We start from the raw sequence: 20,331 nt of genomic DNA on the forward strand, positions 1-20,331 counted from the left end.
AGGCTACGGACTCGAGCTGCCTTTAAAATGCTCGAACCGGATCATTTCTCGGTTCGATTCGTTCCGAGACATGAAAGAGCGTCGAGCACAATGGTACACCAGACAAAGCGCGCTCGCGGAACACGAGAGGGGGCACAAAGGCTCGCGCCAGCGATGCAGCGGACAAAGGGGAATTTTGCGAGCGCGCCACGCTGCGAGCTGTTCGTTCGCTCGGCATTCGAGCTGGACAGTCGTGTATTCTGAAGTCAGAGTGCATAGTTGGGTACCCATGGCTCAGCTTCATACCGATTACGAAACGCAGCTCGGACCCTCTCCGATCTATCGCATCTCGTAGAGTCAAGCGTCCGACCCGTGCAGGTCTCACTTCGCGGATCTCTCCGACGCAAGATTTTACGACGCATAGCAAGGGGTCGATTGTGGTCCCATCCTTATCGAATTGCCCCTGCGATGCAGACGCGGCTGACAGAGTCCCTCGAAAAGAGGCTGACTAACGTGTAAGGGGACAGTCAATCTTTGGCTTCGCGTCTTGAGTACAAAGGCCTACTAGCTGCACCCTTCGATTAGCTGGTCCCTGTATCGTACCAATGACTTGACAGCATCTCGCATCTGCGGTTCCGTGCTGCAGCTCATAGCTCCGCCACCGTGACCTGAAGTGGGACGACTGGGTATGCAGCAGCACGTGTGGCTGCTGAATTGTACGACGGGAACCGCCGCTCACATATTAGGCAGGATCTAGAATTACTTATTGGCTTTTTGTGTCGATTCGGCACGGTTCCGGCCGTGACGGTGGTCCTGCTTGAAAATTGCGGGAACTTGGCGATAATTGATTAAGGGCTCTGAACTTCTGAAGCTACAGCGACCCTAATACCAAGCCATTGATTATCGCTTGATCGCAGTCGCAGAGCTCGAATCGGGGGCCGGGAATGCAAAATCGCAATTGTGCGATGGGAAGGCACTGTGCTACATAGACTCGACGCTCTCAAGAGGCGCTAACAGCCAAATCTGAGAGCACGAGTGGCAAGCGGGGAGAAAGGATCCGAGAGGCTCGGGAGCGTCCGAGTCTTCGGCGAGCGAGGTCTCTCGCTATTACTGACTCGCCACATTGTCGCTCGCCACCGCGACAGTAGTCAATTTCCACCCGCCCGTCAATCCATCCCCAGCTACATACTCGCGGTGATTTGCGTAACTTTGGGACGAGGTCATAAGATGAGCAACAAGGTTCTGCTAATATGACTGATGTTATGATGGCGACAAAGACACTCTGTGCCGAGGGTCATCCGAGCTGCTGTGAATGTGATTCCGGGGAAAGTTTCGGAACAGCAAGAAGCATCGGAGCGAGTCAATCTCAGCCCACAGCGTGATCTAGTAGCTCACGGCCGGCGGATCATGAACGTACGGTGAAGCCAGACTAATCTCGTGCGCCGGGCCCGCCAGCGCGGTTTAGCTGTGACTCTAGAGTCACTGCCGTAATATGCCCCAGGAAATTGCAAGACTTTCAAAAGAAAGACGCGCGATTCGGTAGAGGCTGAGACGCGTTCGACCCAAAGTGCCGCCGCGCGCGTGAGTGCCGAGACGAGTCCCGGCTCACAGCTCTCCCTCACTGCATACTGTTCCTCAGCAACGCACAGCAGGATGAGTCGGTCTCTCGGTTCATCTGGCGGCTGGGCGAGCACCCTTGGGGGCGCCGAGACTGGCTCCGATTTGATGCCGTCTCGCCCGGCTCCTCCCATCCCTGACACCGCCTCATCGCCTTCAATCATGTCGTCTCCCGCGAACGCGCGTCCGCTGCTCCCGACTTCGAACAGCCAGTCGGCGGCGTTCTCTACTGCGGGATCAACCTCTCGCAGCGCTCATACCATCGTCAGGCGCGGTTGGGTCACTGTCAAGGAGGACGGCCTCCGCGCGTGGATCTGGTCCAAGCGATGGCTCATCCTGCGCGAACAGTCGCTCAGCTTCTACAAGAGCGAGGTGAGCATGCTCGCTCGACGCGATGGTGGCTGCCCTCTGGTAGCATCCTCACGCTCCTCCTGATCGCTCACCACGCCCGCATCTCCCTTGAATGGCCAGACAAACACGACTGCCGCCTCGATAGTGATCCAGCTGCAGGACCTCTCGTCAGTCACGCGGGAAGACCTCAAGCCGTTCTGCATCGCCCTCGTCACTCCCGCTCGCACCTTCTATCTCGCACTGAAGTCCGACGAGGAGCTGTACAGTTGGATGGATGAGATCTACGCTCGATCGCCCCTGATGGGCGTTTCGAGCCCCACCAACTTTGTCCATCAAGTTCACGTCGGCTTTGACCCTGTTAGCGGCGCCTTCACTGGCCTGCCCGAACAGTGGACCCGGCTCTTGACCAGCAGTGCCATCACGAAAGAAGACTATGCAAAGAATCCTCAAGCGGTCCTTGACGTCCTCGAGTTCTACACCGACATTCAGAAGCGCGAGAGGGACGACTTCGGCATGGGAACGACGGGCATGGGCATGACCGAAGTTGCAGCGGGATTGACTGTAGGCTCTGGCAGCAAAGTATCCGCTCCAGCCAGATTCGGAGCCGGCACTGGACTAGCTGGCAGAGCGGACAACGCGTCTAATTATCCGCCGACTTCTGCGGGCCACCCTCAACCGTCACCTCGGCAGGTCATGCCCCAACTCCAAGCTCAGGCCCGGAATCTCGTACCCGACTCAACTCCTGTACTTCCGCCGCGCCTCGCGCCTGCGACATCCCCTTCCAGCTCTGGCCTCGTTTCCCCAATCCATTCCTCCGCCGTGAGCGCTCCTCCTCACCGCCCCGCTCCGAATCGTCCACATCTGGTGCCCGGCCGGGCCGCACCTCCTGCCCCTTTCTCGACGCCTTCCCATCGCGACGGGCCGTCCGCCCCGACTGGGTTAAAACCTTTGCTGACGAGCTCGGCGTCGCGCTCCAACCTTACCCCTGTTTCTCCGGCTCCTACGCGGCCAAATGCCAACGAACGCCAGCTTGCACCTGCTCCAGCAGGCCAGCCGAGCCTGACGACCTCGAACAGTCGAGCTGGTCCTGCAGCCCCACCCCCCGGGCCTGCTGTCTCGAAACCGCTCGTTGCGAACCCTCAGAACAAGCAGCTTCAAACGGTCAAGCAGGCAGGAGAGGGAGAGCGTCGAATCTCATCCATGTCGGAAGCTCAGATCATGGCCAAGCTACGGTCGGTTTGTTCGCGCGACGATCCGAACCTGCTCTACTCGAAGATCAAAAAGGTCGGTCAAGGCGCATCTGGGTCGGTCTTTGTCGCCAAGGTTCTCGCAGCGGGAACCAAAGTCGCAATCAAACAGATGGACCTCAGTCACCAGCCTCGCAAAGAGCTCATCGTGAACGAGATCCTCGTGATGAAAGAGTCTCAACATCCCAATATCGTCAACTTCCTCGACTCTTTCCTCGTCAATGGTGCCGAGTTGTGGGTCGTGATGGAGTTCATGGAAGGCGGCGCCTTGACCGACATTATCGACAGCAACACGCTTGAAGAAGAGCAGATCTCGAGCATTTGCAACGAGGTAGGACATCCGCCCAATCTTTCCCCATTCGCGCGCGAAACCCGTTTCAATCATCAGGCTGACGTGAAAGCTGCTCCCTTCCTCCTTGCGCGTCCCCCCTACTTTCCCCGTCCTGTATGAACAGACCTGCAAAGGACTGCAACATCTCCATACCCAGAGTATCATTCACCGAGACATCAAGAGCGACAACGTGCTGTTGGACGCTGCAGGTCACGTCAAGATCAGTAGGTAGCAGCCAGCATAGCTAGCGCAACGCGTGGGCTTGAGCTGATCGCGATCTGCCCTTTGGACCCGCAGCCGACTTCGGCTTCTGCGCCAAGCTCACTGATCAGAAGTCGAAACGTGCGACGATGGTGGGAACGCCCTATTGGATGGCGCCGGAGGTCGTCAAGCAGAAGGAGTATGGTGCCAAAGTCGACATCTGGTCTCTCGGAATCATGGCGATCGAGATGATCGAAAACGAACCACCCTATCTTGATGAAGAACCACTCAAGGCGCTCTATCTTATCGCGACGAATGGCACGCCAACCCTCAAGAAGCCGGAGCGGCTAAGTAAGGAGTTGAAGAACTTTCTCGCGGTGTGCCTCTGCGTCGACGTCAAGTCACGCGCGACAGCCGATGAGCTTCTACAGGTGCGTCTCACATGTGTTTTGTTGCCGCGAATGATCAGCAGGCGCTGACGTTCGCCTGGCTCGCGGAACGGACCACTCGCAGCACGAGTTCCTTAAGAAAGCGTGCCCGCTGTCCGGGCTTGCGCCTCTCCTTCGTTTTCGTAGCACACAGCGGTGAGCTGCACTGGAATCAATCATGCTCGAGGGTATCGATGTGTGCGAGTTGCGCAAAGTGAAGTCTACAGGCCACAAAAAGAAGAACGAACGAACCAAACCATCGTTGCTGCTCACTGAGTCGCTCTCCGCACCATCTGCAGACACAGACACACAGCGGGGAGTCATCAGTAGTTTGTCGGGGTAGAGCCACGTGCATGTCTGGAAGGAGCGTACCTCTCGGGCCCACTTGGTCACCTTCTTGGTCTCCGAACCTCCCAACTTGGTCCTTCCCGCTTTGAGGATCTCGGCCACCCAGGGCGAGCTCAAAGGTTCTCTGAGCTGTCCGTTCGGGAACGCCTCGGCTAGATCACCGATGACTCCGATCGCAGAACGTAGGATGGTTTCGGTCCGGTCTTGGTCCGTTAGAGCAAGGTGCAGGAAGCCGAAAACGCCGCCGATGTAGGGCAGGAGCACATCCGCCTTGCCTCCAGTCTTGAAGCCACTGACGATACTCGTGTATGCTTCGAGAATTCCTTCTCGCAGGCCGTTGATGTAGTCAACAAGGTCGAAATTGCTCTGCGATATCCAGCAGTTCGCGGTTAGACAAACCATGCCCGCCAAGCCAATGGCAAGAGAAACTTATAGGAATTCGCGGAACGGGTGCGACTTACGGGATCGGCTCGCATGGCGCCCGCCTGCTGCAGGACGTTCATGGTGGTCTCCAGGAATGGCTCGAACGCCGGGCCTACTGCAAGCGCAACGTCACCGAAACAGCTGAGAATTGGAGGCTTGACGCTGCGGTGGAGGACAGGGCTCTGTAGGGCGCTAAGGAGGACTTCCATAAAGCCCTGGCAGTAGGCGATGCTTTGAGGTCCAAGCGCCCGGCAGATGTCTCCAACAAGGCCGACCGCGATCGAAGACAGCTGGTACTCTTCGTGCGACTCGAGGGCATTCACAAGATAGGGTAGGAAAGGCGTGAGGTAAGGGTGGAACCCAGCCTCGAGGGCAGAAGTCATGGCGCCGACGGCCAAGAAGGCATCTTCGAGAACTGGCGATTGCTTGCCAGCGGTGCTGACGAGGCGCAGGAGAAGAGACATGATGCGGTCGGCCAAAGGCTGAATTTCCGAGCCAAGTCGACGAATAGTGCTCTGCAAGATCACACGATTCATGAGCAACGATCCGAATACTCGTCTCCAATCTGACTCACAGTAATGAGGCTGCAGATGTTGACTTGCAGCTCGTTGTAGTTGTTGCGATCATCGGCACCAACGAGTTGGGGCTAGTGCACAAGACGCGGTACAAGTAGTCGATCAGCCCGACTGGGAAGAGATGGCTAGGAAGGCAGGCTCACTCACCTGCATACCGAGAAGGGCTTCGGATCGGTCGAGAACGGACATGACGAGCTTTGAGATAGTCGGGAGACAATCAGACGGGGCGTGCGTGACGAGAGCCGAGAGAGCCTCGTAGGCAGAAGTACGCGAATTCGATTCGTTCGAGGCCCTAAGGATCAAGAACCGTTAACGTGAGGTCATGCGAGTCCCGTGAGAGGAGGAGCCCGAGCCTACTTCTCAGCGAGGCGTAGAAGGGCCGAGACGACTGGATCGTAGAACGGGCTCAAGGCGCAGGTGTCTGCACCAGAGTCTCCCAGTTGCTCGGCAAGGTTCATGATGGTCCAGCAGCAGTTGCTGACGATGCGAGGCGACTCGTCGAGACTGCCGACGAGCGAGCTAACAAGCGGTGGGAGGTGAACATCGACCTTGATCGTCTTGACAAGAACGTCCGACACTCGTCCGAGCGTCCAGGCAGTCGTGTCGCGTACTTGCAAGGAAGGGTCGCGCAGCATCTCGATCAAAGTCGGGAGTGCTTGCGCCACGAGCGGGGCGAGGATCTTTTCCTCGGGTCCATCGAGAATCGAGCCGAACGCCATGACGGCCGCCTCGCGATATCGCCAGTCGGGGTTCTTGATGTTGGATTCGACGAAAGGGATAATGGGGCCGACGATGCCGTCTCCGACGCATTGGGCGAGGAGAGCGAGACACGTGCCGCCAGCCATCGAGACGTTCCACTCGTCATCGGTCGCGTCCTCGTCTTGCTTCGTGAGGAGCAGCAGGAGGACCGGGAGAATCTCGGGTAGAGCGACGCGCGCAAAGTGCGAAGATTCCCGTTCGGGCGCCTCGCTGTATTCGGCCGCCTCCTCAGCTTCGAGCGCGAGCTCGATCTCTTCGTCGCAGACAGTCGACCAGAACTCGACGGCTTGAAGCGCGACGTTCTCGTCGGCATGCTTCATGCCGAGCACGGTGAGCTGTCGATTGGGTTGGCAGATTGGTCAGCTTCCGCCGGGTGCATGGGTGCAGGAGACGGGCACAGCGTGAGACACTTACACCGAACAAGGCGCGTTCCATGTAGAACTTCATGAAGTCGTAGTACAGGTGCATGATCTTGACGAGGCAAGCAAACGCCGACACTTGGACGTCCGAAGAGGGGGATTGCGTCGCTTCGCAGACGACCTGCATGATGTAGTTGCGCTCGCCCTGTGGACCGGACGACAGGGGGAATCAGGCTGGGTCTCGGCGCGGCGAGCAAGAAGCGAAGGAGGACTGGGGACGCACTTCGCGGCCAAAGTTCTCGCGTACGAACTCGAGCGAGTTGTAGAGCGCATTGATCGCGGCGAGCTGCACGTCGGGGCTGCAAGAACGATCGTATTAGCGCGTCAGGTGCCGTTGGGTTCCGGGCGAGACCGTGCGCACCTGGTCTCCTCCTTGCGGGCGCCTTGGACGACGGCGGTCAGGATCTCGTTCGACTGCGCGGCGAGGACTTCGGGTTTGATGCCCTCGCAGATGTAGCCGATGGTCTGGAGGGTTGCCTGGCGCAGGTTGGGGTTGTCGCCGCGGCTGGCGAGGTCGAGCAGCTGGGCGATCAGGTTGTTCCACAGGCCGGCGGGGAGCTCGATCGCGGCGATCGCGGCGATGACCTGGCCGGACACGTTGCGCGCGCCTCGGTCTGCAGCGTCGAGGGTGGCGAGGGCGTCGTGCTTGAGTTTGTCGCGCGTCGCGGGGTCGAGGGCGGTCCAGCGAGCGGCGTACTCGTCCTGGCGCGCGCTCTCTCGCGCCGAGAGCGCGTTCTTGATCGCGAGTCCGGCAGCGTTGCGGATGTGCGACGGCGACTGCGGGTCCGCGAGCGCGTGCGAGAGCGCGAGGAGGTACTGAGACGGGTTCGAAGCGAGCAATTGGGTCAGCTGCTCAGTCGCGGCTTGGCGCTCTTGCTGGTTCGGCGAGAGTGTCGCCGACAATACTGCGTTCGCGTCCATCTTGCACGGCGAACAGCACGGGCAGCAGGAGCGGTGGAGACGGGGAAGCAAGGGACAAGCCGCAAAGAATCCACGGCAATCAATACTTATGATTGAATATCAATATCAATATCAATATCAATATCGATTCCTCCAATTCGACACTACTTGAACATTCAACTACCCACGACAACCCTCGCAGCTCTCGCTCTCGCTCTCTAACCCGCGATCAGAATCACCTGCTACCGCAACGCCCCTCACCTTGAACGACATGAGCGCAGACACGCGAGTGAGTTGCACCTGACCCTTCTCTTCCTCGCGCGCGCACACCCTGCCCCGTACTCGGTCGGCTGATTCTAACGCATGTGCGGGAAACCTGCAGGGTCGAGGACGAGGACGAGGCGCCAGTCGAGGCGGAGGTGCGGGCGGACCTGGCCGCGGAGCCAAGTCGGATGACCGCCCCCGCCGCGAAGCGATTCTCGACCTGAGCAAATACGTCGACAAGAAGATCCGAGTCAAGTTCACCGGCGGGCGCGAAGGTTCGCACGAGTCTCCCCCGCGCTCTCGACCGGTGTCCGCACGATCCGAACTTGCCCACTGAAGTCACTCGCATGCGTGCAGTGGTCGGGACCCTGAAAGGCTACGACCAGCTGCTGAATCTTGTCATGGACGACATTGAGGAAATTCTGAGAGGCAAGTCACCCCTAGACAGTCGTGCCGCGGTCGAGTCTGATCTCGAATCCTCGCTCCTTTCCGTTCGCAGATCCCGAAACCGGACTGCCCACTTCGCCCGAACAGACGAGGTCGCTCGGACTCGCAGTATTGCGAGGGACGAGCCTGATCGTGCTCAGCCCCGTCGATGGGTACGTCCATGTCTTGCCCGACTCCCTCTCTGTCACAACAGCTAAAAGTTCTCGCCTGTGCTGTAGCTCGGAAGAGATCGCAAATCCATTCGCCTCTTGATGACTTGGAATATAGCCTACGTCATTTCCACAAGCTGCAGTGTATAATCAAGATGTGAAACAACCAGCTACCCGGAACTAGACATGCTTTCTGACTATGGCCGCTTGTATCAAGGAGACTCTTTATACGCGTTCCGAGGCCTTGTACGATTATTGCAGTCGATTGTGCCAGGACGCGCAGTCTGATTTCCTGTACAGTATTATTGCACTATTTACGAGGACGCGCGCGCTTGTACCGAATCGTTCATCGGCTCGCCTTTCGCATAAAACATGTCACTGCTACTGGCTGTACTAGCCTACTGCGTCGCAGCATGTACAGCACTCGCTTCGGACAGAACGATTCTGGCCGCTGTCGACAGCGACTATGATCCGGCAATGTTCTCGTCATTCTGGCAGAATCTCCGTGGTGAGTGAGACGCAGCACTGTGCCGATGTGGCCTCGCTGAGCCAACGGCCCGCTTGTAGATACGGGCTATGAAGCCAAGGTGCAGTCCTTCGAAGCAGCCGCTGTGAGCCTGAAGCAAGGCGCCGGACGAGCCGAACACATCATCATCTTCAGCTCCGCGTCCAAGGGTGAGCAGCCAATCCCGTCGAGTCCTCAAGAGGAGCACGAGCGAAGCATACTGATGTGTGCCCTCGGATCTCAGGCGTGCCAGCCGAACTGGCCCCGCAGCGCCTCTCGACCCTCGTTGACGCTGGCACAAATATCCTCCTCGCTGTGCCGCCAACTTCTGCAGAGCTTTGGCGAGACTTCGCTCGCGAATTCGAAGTAGACTACGATGACCGCCTCGCCGAGGCGCACGATCATTTCGGTCCTATCAACGGATCTCACACGGCCCTTGTCCTTCCCCTCGATGAAGTTGCCTCGCCGTTCCTGTCTGCAACTGCCCGTGCAGGTCCGCCCGTCTTGTACCGAGGCGGTCTCCACACGAACGGACGCAGCCCTCTCCTGAACTCGATCCTGGTCGCACCGGCTACGGCTTATTCCGCGCAGCCCGACTCACCGGTCGAGAGTTTGCGGTCGTATGGACGACAATCGTCTCTTGTCAGCGCTTTCCAAGCTCGCAACAACGCCCGTGTCACCTTTGTCGGTTCCGTCGACCTCTTCACGGACGCTGCAGCCGAAACGCCAGTCCAGACCGCCCAAAGCGCGTAAGTTGCTGGACTTTGAGCGCCAACTTGACGCCTCTGATAGGCAGCGTGTCCTGCGCAATCTCGTTCGTGTCCAGGTACCCCCGTTCCGGCAATTCCGCGTTCACGCGTGACCTTGCTCAGTGGACCTTCGGCGCGCGCGGTCATCGGAGAGTGGTGTCGGTGCAACACGGCCTGGTCGGCAGCGATGTCTCAAATCCGCTCTCGTATCGTGTACGGGACAAGATGGTCAGTCGACCCTCCTTCGCACAGAGATGATGCCCCAGTCTGATTAGCATACGATGCCACACTGGGCGATCTGATACGTGCAGTATTTCACACTGGAAGTTGAAGCGCCCGAAGAAGACAGTCCGACCGACTTGCAACTCGGGTTCACAATGCTCGATCCGCACCTCCGCATCCCGCTCATCAGCACACGGCTCGCAAATGGCCACCAGCGATTTGAAGCGTCTCTCACAGTACCAGATCGGCACGGTGTATTCACTCTCCGGGTCGATCATAGGCGATCGGGATGGGACAACCTCGAGTCCGCAACGGTCGTATCGATCACCCCGCCTCGCCACGACGAATACGATCGGTTCATCCGCGGTGCGTTACCGTACTACGGGAGCGCCTTCAGCGTTTCTCTCGGGCTTGTGGTGTTCCTGTTCTTCTGGATTCTCAAGTGCTAGTATCATCAGGAACAAGCGTGATCATGTATATCGGATTTCGTGCCTGCTAAAAACCGTTTGCTACTCGGTCCAGCTCATGACAAGAGTACGCTTGCGAGCCTACAGGTGAGCCAATGCGCATCTGAATAAGCGATGGAAAGCTCGAGATGGAAAACGAGAGAGAGAGACCCACGGCCGAACGCGCAAAGATCAAGGACGAGAGGAGTACTGCTAGCACGACTACGACTTGCGTGTGATTGAAGGCATCGCTGAGGGTGTCGAAGGAACCCGAGGGACGTAGGATGGTGGCAAGCTGGCCGTCCAGACCGGCCAAGCTTAGAACCGCCTCTGATTCGCGAACGCCTGGTCTAGCGACGAGAGACCCCACGCCAGTGAGCTGTGGGTGCAAGGTCTTCGTCAAGGTGAATCCGGAGATCAGAAAATCGGGGTGGAACCTGCATTCGAGGCTCGCCCGATAACTCTCACGGTAGGGAGCGGTTCGAGCACGCTGAGCCGGGAAGTCTTCGATGTAGCGCTCGCAGACGTCATCACGGAAGGATTGATAGCTCGTCTCGGCAGCACTCCGAGCTGACCAAGGCTATCCGTTACTGCATGAATTGAAGGGTTCAGCCGTGTGATATCGAGCCAGAGTTACCCTGCTTGCCTTACTTAGACAATCACGGGCAGCGATACCAAGTTTGGTCCTCGTGAACCCTTCGATGCTGAGCGGATTCGGGGATGCGAAAGTCCGCACCTGCAGACCGACAGTGCTGTCGACGTTGGTGGAAGATGATGACTGAGTCTTCCGTCAGAGAACATCGAGAGAGTAGTATGAAGCGCTCACTCGGAATTTTTGGACCCAACGAGGAAAAGCGAGACGAGCAGATGTGTAGGCACATCAAAACTCGTTGACCTGTACGTGCAGACGACCCAGTCCTCCACCAGCGCGATTCTGACTGGTGCACTAGTGTCGGCCGTGTGCGGAAGTTCAATCCGGCCAACTTCGGACCCACTCTCCGCCGCGAGCAGATGCAGCGACAGCTTCGAAGAGGGATCCGAGACGACCGCCGCGAGCAGGTTTGCGTTGCGAAGTTTCATGATTGGTGCGCGGTCTAGGCCAACTCTGCCCGGTGACAGCATCGTGTCTTGGGCAAACCAGGTCGATACGTCAGCACTACGACCTCGTCACGCGTGACGTGGAGACATACCTGACGATTGCACCGCGAGCTGTAGCAGCCGTTCGCCTGGTGCGAGCGCATGTGTCCACAGCATACGCTCGCCCTAGAACCCCAAAAGACCCGATAAGCAGTTTTCGCCAGCGATAGGACCAGTAGAAATGTATTCGTACTAGGTCGCCGGGAAGCAGCATCGCTACTTGCAGATCAGAAGCTTGCAAAATTGCCTTTTTCGCATACGTTAATGGTCAGGTTGGTTGGCCGTGACTCAGATATTCTCGAGTTCGAATGAGCCGATACTTGAACGCACTGTCGAGGACTGCGATCCCTGCTCTGTAATTTCGGGTCCGATGCGCCAGGAAAACCTCGATCCGTTCCATGCTTGCAGACCGGATGCAGCGGAAGAGATCATGAAGGTGAAGTCCGGGAGGAGTTGATGGGTCTTTCGAGCCCGGAATGCAAACTGAGCCAAAAGAGCGTCAGCCCTCACGGTTTTTGAGATCGCTCTTGACCGAGAGATGAACCTGGAAGAGATCGCTTGATCTTGCGCTGGACAAGTCGACAGGGATGGTCTGGCCGCTCACGACAGGCGCACTTGCTGTAGCATCTGTAGCAAGTGACACAATCTCCACAGTCGAGAGCTGGATTGCGAGGACATGCAGCGGCATCAGCAGGACAAAATTGTCTCTGGTGGAGTAACGTAATGGCCTACACGCAAGGTGGCCGACCAGGACAGAGTGGCGACGTGAAGAGCACTCGACGCGTCCATCGTTGCAGCGAAGCGCCCGGCAACGCTCTGAAAGAAGACGAGCGGTGCGATATCAGTGCTTGCGAGCAACCGGCGTAGACAGAAGCGATGACTGACGCCACGTCGGAAGCCCCATACTTCCTTGACAATCCCGTCGTCGGTGAGTTGTACGATCGACGATGAACCGTCTATCCGATGGGCGATAATAATTCCGGCGTCTTGAAATCCAATCTCGAGCAAACCGTCGAATGCGCCAGGGAGCTGGATGCGCGGACCGATTGCCTCGGTCGACAGGTCGATACTGTACAGATTTGACTCTGCTATCCGGATGTATGCGGTTCGGCCGCTAGGCGACTTGAGAATCGCCTCCAAGGCAGAGTCACGGACCTTTGCTTGGATCTTCGCTGCGCCCTGCTTCGCTGTCGCGGTAAGCCCAGCAGGATCCTGGGTCTTCAGCTCGGTGACAACCTTGAGCTCCGACGCGAAGGCAAAGAGGCGGTCGTGACGCGAATCAGCGCTGCAAGGCAAGGGTACCGAATCGCTCCTATTTGTGACGACACGATGAGCTCGCTGCAACGACGACGAGAATCTGTGAGCCTCACGGTAGCGTCGCAGAAGCAAGTACACTGCCGGTCTGGGCATCGAATCGTTCAATCACGGATCCATCCGACCAGCAGAGGGTCGGTGACGGGTCAGTCGTGCAGGACATCTGCGGACGCGCCAACGGTTTCGCGGCTCCAGCTATGCGCTGTACCCAGAGAAGCTTGCCGGTCGAAGGACATATCGCTTCCACGGTAGACGTGGTCGACGAGAACAAGACTGGGAGGGTATTCGACGGTCGTGAGCAGAGTGCGGCGCCTGTTCACCCTCGAGATGCGGCCATACCATCTTCGCAGACGAGCAGCTGCGCATCGCGGACATCTTGCCCATAGCGTCGCGTCCAGCCTGACAGCGATCTGCGATCAGTCTCTGTGGGGTACGGCAGTGGGGTTTACCAAGCCAGGCGGGGAACTCACGAGAAACGCCCGTGTCTACGTCGAGTGCCAGCAGCGCGTTGTCGCCTGTGATCGCGAACAGCGTCGACGCGTCTGGCGAGAGGCGGGCGGTGCTGTGCACCGAAAGTTGAACGGCGCGACTGCTCGCGACCCCCAGGACGACCGCGAATGCGGCAAGCGAATACAGCTTGATGGAGGAGAGCGTGCGCATCGCAAGACAGGCAGACACCGCCAGGCGTTGCGGAGTTGAGATGAGGAGAGTGCGGCAGCGCTTTTTGGGAAACAATTGGTCTGCGGGCGCCCGGGCCGCAGCTTACGATCGCCTCACAGCCATCTCTGGAGAAGTCTCCGATTCTAATCGATCGCCGCACGACGCAGGTGGTTCTACGTCCTCAGTATCTTATGCAGGAGGCATAGGGAACACATGTACAACAATTTCAACAGGTCTAGTCCGAAGTACGCCCGATCAACGGAGCGGTGATCATCGCCTGACTGCGCTCATCGACCCTTGCCCGCTCTGTTTGTCGTGGGTGTAATATGACCGCATCAGGAACTCGAGCGAGTACGTGCGAGGCAGGCCAGGAAAGACTCACCGGCCGCGATACGGCTGCCGACTGGGGGCGAACTCGCCAAGCTTGTGGCCAACCATCTCCGGAGTGATGTGCACTGGGACGTACTGCTTGCCGTTGTGGACGAGGAAGCGAAGCCTGTGTCAACAAGATCAACAATCAGCCAACGCTGGCGGTGTGCGCAGCCTGCCGGACCCAACGACTGACCCGATGAAGTTGGGCAGGATCGTACACGCTCGAGCAGAAGTTCGGATCGGCGTATGCGTCTTGACTGCGTCCGCGATACCGGGGAAAGCGGTGAAATACGGTCCTGTGGATCCAGCGAGAACATGAAGCGACCTGTCCGAAGTGGATGATTGCCGGGGAACGCGCAGCCCTCACCTTTCCAGGCAGCACGAGCAAGCAGTGGTCTCGTGAACAGCATGACGCGTGTCGAGGTTGACGCGCGCGTGAAGAAACGGCAGGAGAGGTAGCCGCCAGATTTCGTCCGAGTCGCCAAGATGCACTGCAGGCAGCGCAAGCCATCATGAGCCATTTGCTGACGCGCACCTCTGTGCTCTTGTCGGACCACATTCAAGGCCAGCGGCGCGACTGTAGCGGGCTCTCGTGTCGAGGCCTTGAGAGGACCTCGCGCCCATCTCGTCCGGATGCTCCAACGAGATACGCTCGCAGGCCGAGCATGGTTGCTGAAAGTGTACTATATTTTACAAGGATCAACAAAGCGCTCACACTCGCCAAGGGGCGGCATCCAGGGTGAATTAGTCCAGAGGAGAGCGACTCGAGGCGGGATCCGCAGAACGAGTGAAAAATTTGGGCTCAAGTGCGCCCTCTCTCTTCTCTCTTTTCGGCGTTGCTTGTTCCATTCAGCATCCCCCCTTAACCGAGTGCGTTTGCCGCCTAGCCTCGAGGATCTGCCCTCGGTGGCAGTCCTGTTCGTACTGGCCTGTGGGCGCTCGCTGACCCCCCGTTTGATTTTCTCCCTGCCGCCTCGACTGTACTTTGCTGCCGCCGCGTTCACTCGCACCTGCCGTCCTGATCCACCGCTCACGTCGCACCACCACAACCCCGACCGTGTCGACTTTCGCTGATCATCCTGCGTCGCGTCGAATCGCTCGGTCTGCGCAATCTCAATTCACCTTCGATCTCGCTCCGGTCTCGCTCTTTCGCCATCCTTCGCTCTCGAACCGCTCTTCGCGCAATCAGCAATGGGACGCTTCACTGAGTACCAGGTCATCGGGCGCAAGTTGCCGTCGGAGAAGGAGCCTCAACCCAAGCTCTACCGCATGCGCATCTTTGCCCCCAACGATGTCGTCGCCAAGTCCCGCTTCTGGTACTTCTTGCGCAAGCTTCGCAAGGTCAAGAAGGCGACCGGAGAGGTTGTTGCCGTCAACGTCGTGAGTTGGGCACATCTCAATAGGCTGCTGCAACGGGCGCGAGAGGAACGGTTAGGAGTGGCACCGTCGGGAGGGACTGCAGGTTCACGAGCATGACGCGCCGACATAGGCGGAAGCGGAGGAACAGCACCTCGCCATTTGACGTGGTCTCGCTGTACTCGCCAGGCGAGTGGCCGCACGCACGGGACCACCGGGAGAACTCGCGGAGGGTGCCAGCTGGAACGTTTTGCCATACGACAGCCCAATGCTGACCGAATTTGCGTCGCTTCGTGCGCTTCCGAACATGTAGATCAGCGAGAAGAAGCCCCTCAAGGTCAAGAACTTCGGTATCTGGCTCCGCTACGACTCGCGCTCGGGTACCCACAACATGTACAAGGAGTACCGTGAGCTCTCGCGCGCCGATGCCGTCCACGCCTGCTACCAGGACATGGCCGCGCGCCACCGTGCCCGTTTCCGCTCGGTCCAGGTGCGTCTGCCTGCGCATCGATTCGCTTGCGCCGCATGAAAGACCTGACCCTCTTGTGCACAGATCCTTCGCGTTGCCGAGATTGAGAAGACTGCCGATGTCCGCCGTCCCAACATCAAGCAGCTTCTCACTCCCAACCTTCGTTTCCCCCTCCCTCACCGTGTGGTCAAGAGCCGTGGTCTCTTCCTTGCCCACCGCCCTTCGACTTTCTACTAGAGAGCTGGACGATGGTCTTGGACGCTTTGTGTAGGTTTATCTGAATTTGAGAATTCCGAAACTGGCTGCCTCCCCTCCTGCCGCGCTTCTTCCCCTAAGGCTGCTGTAGCTGGAACGGTTTTTGTAAAGTCTCAAGCGGTGAAGCCCACCGAGTCAGTTCATACACTAGTGAGAGTCAAGTATACGCTAGGACCCTTTCTCGTCGTGAGAGCATGCGTTAAGTGAGACATTACGCCCTTTGTCCGATCTTCTTTGTCTTCTCGGTAGAATTGTTTCCGCCTCTTTCCTGCTCCATTCCTCCTTCCTCAACGATATGTTCGGCACTCCTTTTACCGTCTTCAACTTCCTGTCAATTCCGTTCCTCCTTTTGCCCTCGGCATGGCATTGGAGAGCACGGAATACCGCCACCCTCATCTACATTTCTTGGTGTCTCGTCAACGTAATACCGCTGGCAATCAACAGCCTAGTCTGGCGCAATCGCTACGACTTTGAAGCACCCATCTATTGCGATGTAAGCGTACAGTACTTGTGCAAGGCGATCAGCAGCCAGCTGAATCAAAACCTCCAGATCGTAGGAAAGCTCAGGGTCGGCGGCGAAGTGGGCGTTCCAGCATCCATATTGTGCCTTACCCGGCAACTCGAGTCGATTGCGGCAGCACGACAAGCCTATTTCAACGCAAAAGATCGTCGCCGAAGGTGCCTCGAAGAAATAGGATTAGGATTGGGCTTTCCCGCTCTGATTATGATCCTTCACACGGTTGTCCAAGGCCATCGCTACGATATATACGAGCGCGTCGGATGTGTCGTCGCAGTATACTGGAGCCTTCCCTTGATCCTGCTCGTCCAGATCTGGCCAATCCTATTTCTGCTCGCCTCGTGTGTATATGCAGGTAAATACGCTTTCCTTATAGGAGTACGAGCTGGTGCTGATATTGTCGTACAGCCCTCGCCGTTCGACTTTTTTTCGCCCGTAGAAAACAATTCGCCAGCGTCCTGGAATCTTCGAAAAGCGCCATCTCTACCAGCCGCTTCGTCCGCCTGATAGCATTATCTGCTACGCAGATCGCTTTCTCTCTCCCGATACTGCTCTTCATCCGTATCTACTCCCTCGCCACGCTGCCTCTGTTGCCATATGTCGACTGGGACTATGTGCATGCCGACTTCGGCAACATCGTCCATCTCCCATACGCTGTTGTGGAGGCCAACTTATCGGGAATCTCGTCGGCTGTCCTTCAATTGGGCTACTGGCTCTATCCTATCTCGTCCACCCTTTTCTTCGTGTTCTTCGGACTTGGAACCGAATCGATTGCAACGTATAGAGACTGGTCTCGGAAGTTGACCTCGCTTTGGCGGCGACTGCTACGCGGACGCCTTGAGTCGTAAGTCGCTCTACTGCATTCCTGACGCGGTGGCTCACGCAAAATCGCCCAGGTCGCACGACAAAATCACAGCCATTGCCCTTCCTCCGTATCCGGGTTCAGGCGACTCAGCCCATTCGGAGCATATGGAAAAGCTGGACAGCGCGTGTCCTGGAATTTTCGTAACTATAGCGCGGGATGATTACACGTCTGCCTAGATTACTTCTTCTTGACCTCTTTGCGTTTGACTTGTTCGTCTCCAACAAAGATGCCTTTTCCCTGATGTGAAGAGAGGGTCAACGAGGAGGGTCGCGCGCGCGACTTGAAGACGGAGACTGACATTGTACGGTTCTGGGATCCGCCACCTTCGAATGCGAGCGGCGACCTCGCCGAGGCGCTGCTTATCGATTCCCGATAGTGTGATGGTCGTCGAGGACGGGGTCGACGCGTGCACGTCGGCAGGCAGGTCGATCAGGACCGGATGCGCGAACCCGAGTTTGAGGTTGAGCCTCTGCGCGGTTGCGCCTGCCGACTCGACCTGCTCTACTGCGGCGCGGTAACCCACTCCGACGAGGCGCAGTGAGAGGTCGTAGCCGTCTGAGACTCCGCGGACTGCATTCGCGACGAGGGAGCGAGTCAGACCCCATGCGGCCCGTTGTTGTTTGATGGATGAGTCCTGTACGGCGAGCGAGAGGAGAGCGGGTGCAGTTGCTGACGCTGGAGTTGACGCGTCGGAGAACGCGAGCTGCACGAATGGCGGGATGTTGACTGTGAGGCGGCCTTTGGGACCTTGGACAAAGAGACGAGACGAGGACGAGGAAGAAGATGCAAGCGACGACGATGCCAGCTGCGTGGCGCTCTGCTGCTCGAACGACACCGAGGCAGGGTACGGTATCGGCGCTGAGCCAACGTGTGATGCGGCACGCGAGGTTGAAGAGAAGGCGCGAGCGGATGAAGGGTGTGCGAGAGGCGCGAAGACCCGCATCGGGGCGCGGAAGGAGGACATGAGTCGAAACTGCGAAGTGCCAGTGCTGCAAGCAGATGTGAGTGCGAGTGCGAGTGGAGGCGGCAGGTGCGCAGACGTCCCGTCTTGATCAAAAAGTGAAATCTGCCGCGAAGATCCAAGTCGCGACGCTGCCTGTTACCCTCGCCCGCTCCTCCTTCGTCTCGAGCAATCGACTGCACCCCATGTCGACCTCTGCGCAAGCGTACGACCGCAACCTCGTGCGGATCGGCAAGGAGCGTGTCGAGAGCGTAAGTGTCTGCTCTCGCTCTCGCTCCATAGCCTGCTCGCCTCGCTGACTCCAACCTTTCGCGTCTCTGCCACCCAGGTATCGAGCACAGACTTCCCAGGACACTATCCGGGCGAGTCGCACCACTGGGATCACGACCAGTTCCGCTCGCAGCTCAAGGTTGTTGTCAACTCGCTCAGCCCGGCCAGCATAGAGTTCGACCTGGTCGGCGTCGACGCCAGCGTCGCGAATGCCATCAGGAGGATCGTCATCGCCGAGGTGCGCCGTTCAGCGGTACGGTCGAGCGTTCACGTCTGTTCACTCACGGCCCTCCTCGCGCGCTGCAGGTCCCGACAGTCGCAATCGAGACCGTCTACGTCTGGAACAATACTTCGATTATTCAGGACGAGGTCCTGGCACAGCGACTAGGCTTGATCCCGCTCGCCATCGACCCACGCAAACTCGAGATCAAGAAATGTGAGCCCGCCCAACACTGCTCGCTCGTGCAGGTCTGCGGACAGGCTGCTGACCTCGTTTCGGACCGGGTCTTGGCCGTATTGTAGCTACAGAGGAAGCCCCGACAGATCTCAATACGGTCGTGTTCGGTCTCGTCGCCAAGTGCGAACGGCTGCGCGACGTCAAAAAGGGCGAGACGGATTCGAAGAAGATCTGGAGCGGCACCGAGGGTTGGTCCTGTGCCATCGTGATAGAGGACCTCTACTGAGCGTGCTGACATGTCCTCTCGACAGTGTTTTCGTCGCAATTGTCGTTTGATGCGAAAGGTGGCCAGGCAGACTTGTTTGCAGATCGTCTACCGCAGCCAGCGAATCCAAACATCCTCATTGCCAAAATGCGCGGTGGACAGGTATGCTGCCGGCAGCACTCGTATACTCGTGTCCACCGCTGACTGCTGCCTCTCCCGCGCAGGAAATCGTGGCTGAGCTACACTGTAACAAGGGCACCGGGAAAGATCACGCCAAATGGTCTCCAGTTGGTAAGCTCCTCCCTCCATGTGCCTACAGAGAACCTTTGCCGGACTGAGCGATTGCGATATCGGACAGCTACCGCGTCGTATCGCCTGTTACCCTCGATCGAGATCCTAGGTGACATTGACCCTAGCCTGCACCTCAAGTTCCAAGCGTGCTTTCCGCCGGGAGTGATCGATGTCTCCGAGGGACGTCTGCGAGTCGCAGACGCAAGGAAGGATACAGTCAGCCGTGAAGTTTTGCGCCATGCCGAGTTCGAGGACAAGGTCCGGCTCGGTCGAGTGCGGGACCATTTCATCTGTGCGTACAGTCCGCCTTGACGCTCGCTCTACCTCCACCGCGAAGCTGATCTCGCTCCGGAACCAATGTCGCCAGTCAACATCGAATCTGCGGGGCAATACCGACCGGAGGAGCTTGTCCCAGAGGCAATTCATGTTCTGCTGGCCAAGATCCGAGATTTGAGGACGAAGTTGTCGCAGCTTAAACAGTGAAAAATGATGCCCTACATACGCTCGCGCGTTCAGAATAGTATTGATCTCGGTGCGGAGAAGCTGCAAGTCCTCTTGCTCGTTCTCACCGTCGCGGAGCGGGATGCAATAGGGTTAAGCTGGGTCGGGCCACAAGCCATTGTGGGGATGGGGCAGGACTGAAGAGGAGTGACAAAAGCCCTGAATTGTGCAGCTTTTGCGAAGGCCAATTGTCTCAGTTTCATCACGAGCTCGAATGCGGGGAATGCCGAGCGAACGAACAGCTTGCAGCGTCGTTTGGCGTCGTGGCGCGCTCGCAAAATTCCCCTTTGTCCGCTGCATCGCTGGCGCGAGCCTTTGTGCCCCCCCCCCCCCTCGTGTTC

General features: G+C 58.1%; 8 protein-coding genes across 8 annotated transcripts; 5 read left to right on the plus strand and 3 right to left on the minus strand.

Moving 5' to 3' along the window:
• Positions 1–1,632: 1,632 nt before the first annotated feature.
• CLA4 (serine/threonine protein kinase CLA4) lies at positions 1,633–4,314 on the plus strand (the record flags this gene model as incomplete). Its single annotated transcript, XM_076681614.1, has 5 exons — positions 1,633–1,968; positions 2,068–3,525; positions 3,650–3,749; positions 3,823–4,157; positions 4,240–4,314. The coding sequence occupies 5 exons, from the start codon at positions 1,633–1,635 to the stop codon at positions 4,312–4,314; spliced, it is 2,304 nt and encodes a 767-aa protein (XP_076531250.1).
• Positions 4,315–4,423: 109 nt separating this feature from the next.
• Positions 4,424–7,599, minus strand: KAP95 (karyopherin beta; the record flags this gene model as incomplete). The annotated part of the gene is made up of 9 exons (XM_076681615.1): positions 4,424–4,447; positions 4,527–4,868; positions 4,964–5,440; positions 5,500–5,571; positions 5,648–5,792; positions 5,858–6,594; positions 6,674–6,823; positions 6,902–6,977; positions 7,040–7,599. 9 exons carry the CDS (start codon positions 7,597–7,599, stop codon positions 4,424–4,426), a joined length of 2,583 nt encoding a protein of 860 aa, XP_076531251.1.
• A 250-nt stretch (positions 7,600–7,849) lies between these two features.
• Positions 7,850–8,541, plus strand: JCM15063_005392 (U6 snRNA-associated Sm-like protein LSm7; the record flags this gene model as incomplete). Its single annotated transcript, XM_076681616.1, has 5 exons — positions 7,850–7,867; positions 7,961–8,117; positions 8,200–8,271; positions 8,342–8,441; positions 8,508–8,541. 5 exons carry the CDS (start codon positions 7,850–7,852, stop codon positions 8,539–8,541), a joined length of 381 nt encoding a protein of 126 aa, XP_076531252.1.
• Positions 8,542–8,915: 374 nt separating this feature from the next.
• WBP1 (dolichyl-diphosphooligosaccharide-protein glycotransferase) lies at positions 8,916–10,363 on the plus strand (the record flags this gene model as incomplete). Its single annotated transcript, XM_076681617.1, has 5 exons — positions 8,916–8,946; positions 9,006–9,113; positions 9,188–9,692; positions 9,770–9,920; positions 10,004–10,363. The coding sequence occupies 5 exons, from the start codon at positions 8,916–8,918 to the stop codon at positions 10,361–10,363; spliced, it is 1,155 nt and encodes a 384-aa protein (XP_076531253.1).
• A 414-nt stretch (positions 10,364–10,777) lies between these two features.
• On the minus strand, positions 10,778–14,253 carry JCM15063_005394 (uncharacterized protein; the record flags this gene model as incomplete). Its single annotated transcript, XM_076681618.1, has 14 exons — positions 10,778–10,950; positions 11,012–11,112; positions 11,187–11,487; positions 11,551–11,623; positions 11,828–11,980; positions 12,042–12,158; positions 12,230–12,313; positions 12,383–12,809; positions 12,868–13,084; positions 13,151–13,210; positions 13,282–13,400; positions 13,854–13,967; positions 14,037–14,139; positions 14,211–14,253. The coding sequence occupies 14 exons, from the start codon at positions 14,251–14,253 to the stop codon at positions 10,778–10,780; spliced, it is 2,085 nt and encodes a 694-aa protein (XP_076531254.1).
• Positions 14,254–15,034: 781 nt separating this feature from the next.
• On the plus strand, positions 15,035–15,905 carry JCM15063_005395 (eL20 family ribosomal protein; the record flags this gene model as incomplete). Its single annotated transcript, XM_076681619.1, has 3 exons — positions 15,035–15,223; positions 15,513–15,689; positions 15,753–15,905. 3 exons carry the CDS (start codon positions 15,035–15,037, stop codon positions 15,903–15,905), a joined length of 519 nt encoding a protein of 172 aa, XP_076531255.1.
• A 1,577-nt stretch (positions 15,906–17,482) lies between these two features.
• MRPL6 (mitochondrial 54S ribosomal protein uL6m MRPL6) lies at positions 17,483–18,269 on the minus strand (the record flags this gene model as incomplete). The annotated part of the gene is made up of 2 exons (XM_076681620.1): positions 17,483–17,542; positions 17,604–18,269. 2 exons carry the CDS (start codon positions 18,267–18,269, stop codon positions 17,483–17,485), a joined length of 726 nt encoding a protein of 241 aa, XP_076531256.1.
• Positions 18,270–18,451: 182 nt separating this feature from the next.
• RPC40 (DNA-directed RNA polymerase core subunit RPC40) lies at positions 18,452–19,972 on the plus strand (the record flags this gene model as incomplete). The annotated part of the gene is made up of 8 exons (XM_076681621.1): positions 18,452–18,517; positions 18,595–18,774; positions 18,843–18,972; positions 19,059–19,181; positions 19,245–19,360; positions 19,423–19,489; positions 19,557–19,781; positions 19,857–19,972. The coding sequence occupies 8 exons, from the start codon at positions 18,452–18,454 to the stop codon at positions 19,970–19,972; spliced, it is 1,023 nt and encodes a 340-aa protein (XP_076531257.1).
• Positions 19,973–20,331: the final 359 nt, after the last annotated feature.

The sequence above is a fragment of the Sporobolomyces koalae genome, assembly GCF_050403365.1.
Source record: "Sporobolomyces koalae JCM15063 DNA, S_koalae_JCM15063T_v1_ctg83, whole genome shotgun sequence".
In the NCBI taxonomy this organism is placed as follows: Eukaryota; Fungi; Basidiomycota; class Microbotryomycetes; order Sporidiobolales; family Sporidiobolaceae; genus Sporobolomyces; species Sporobolomyces koalae.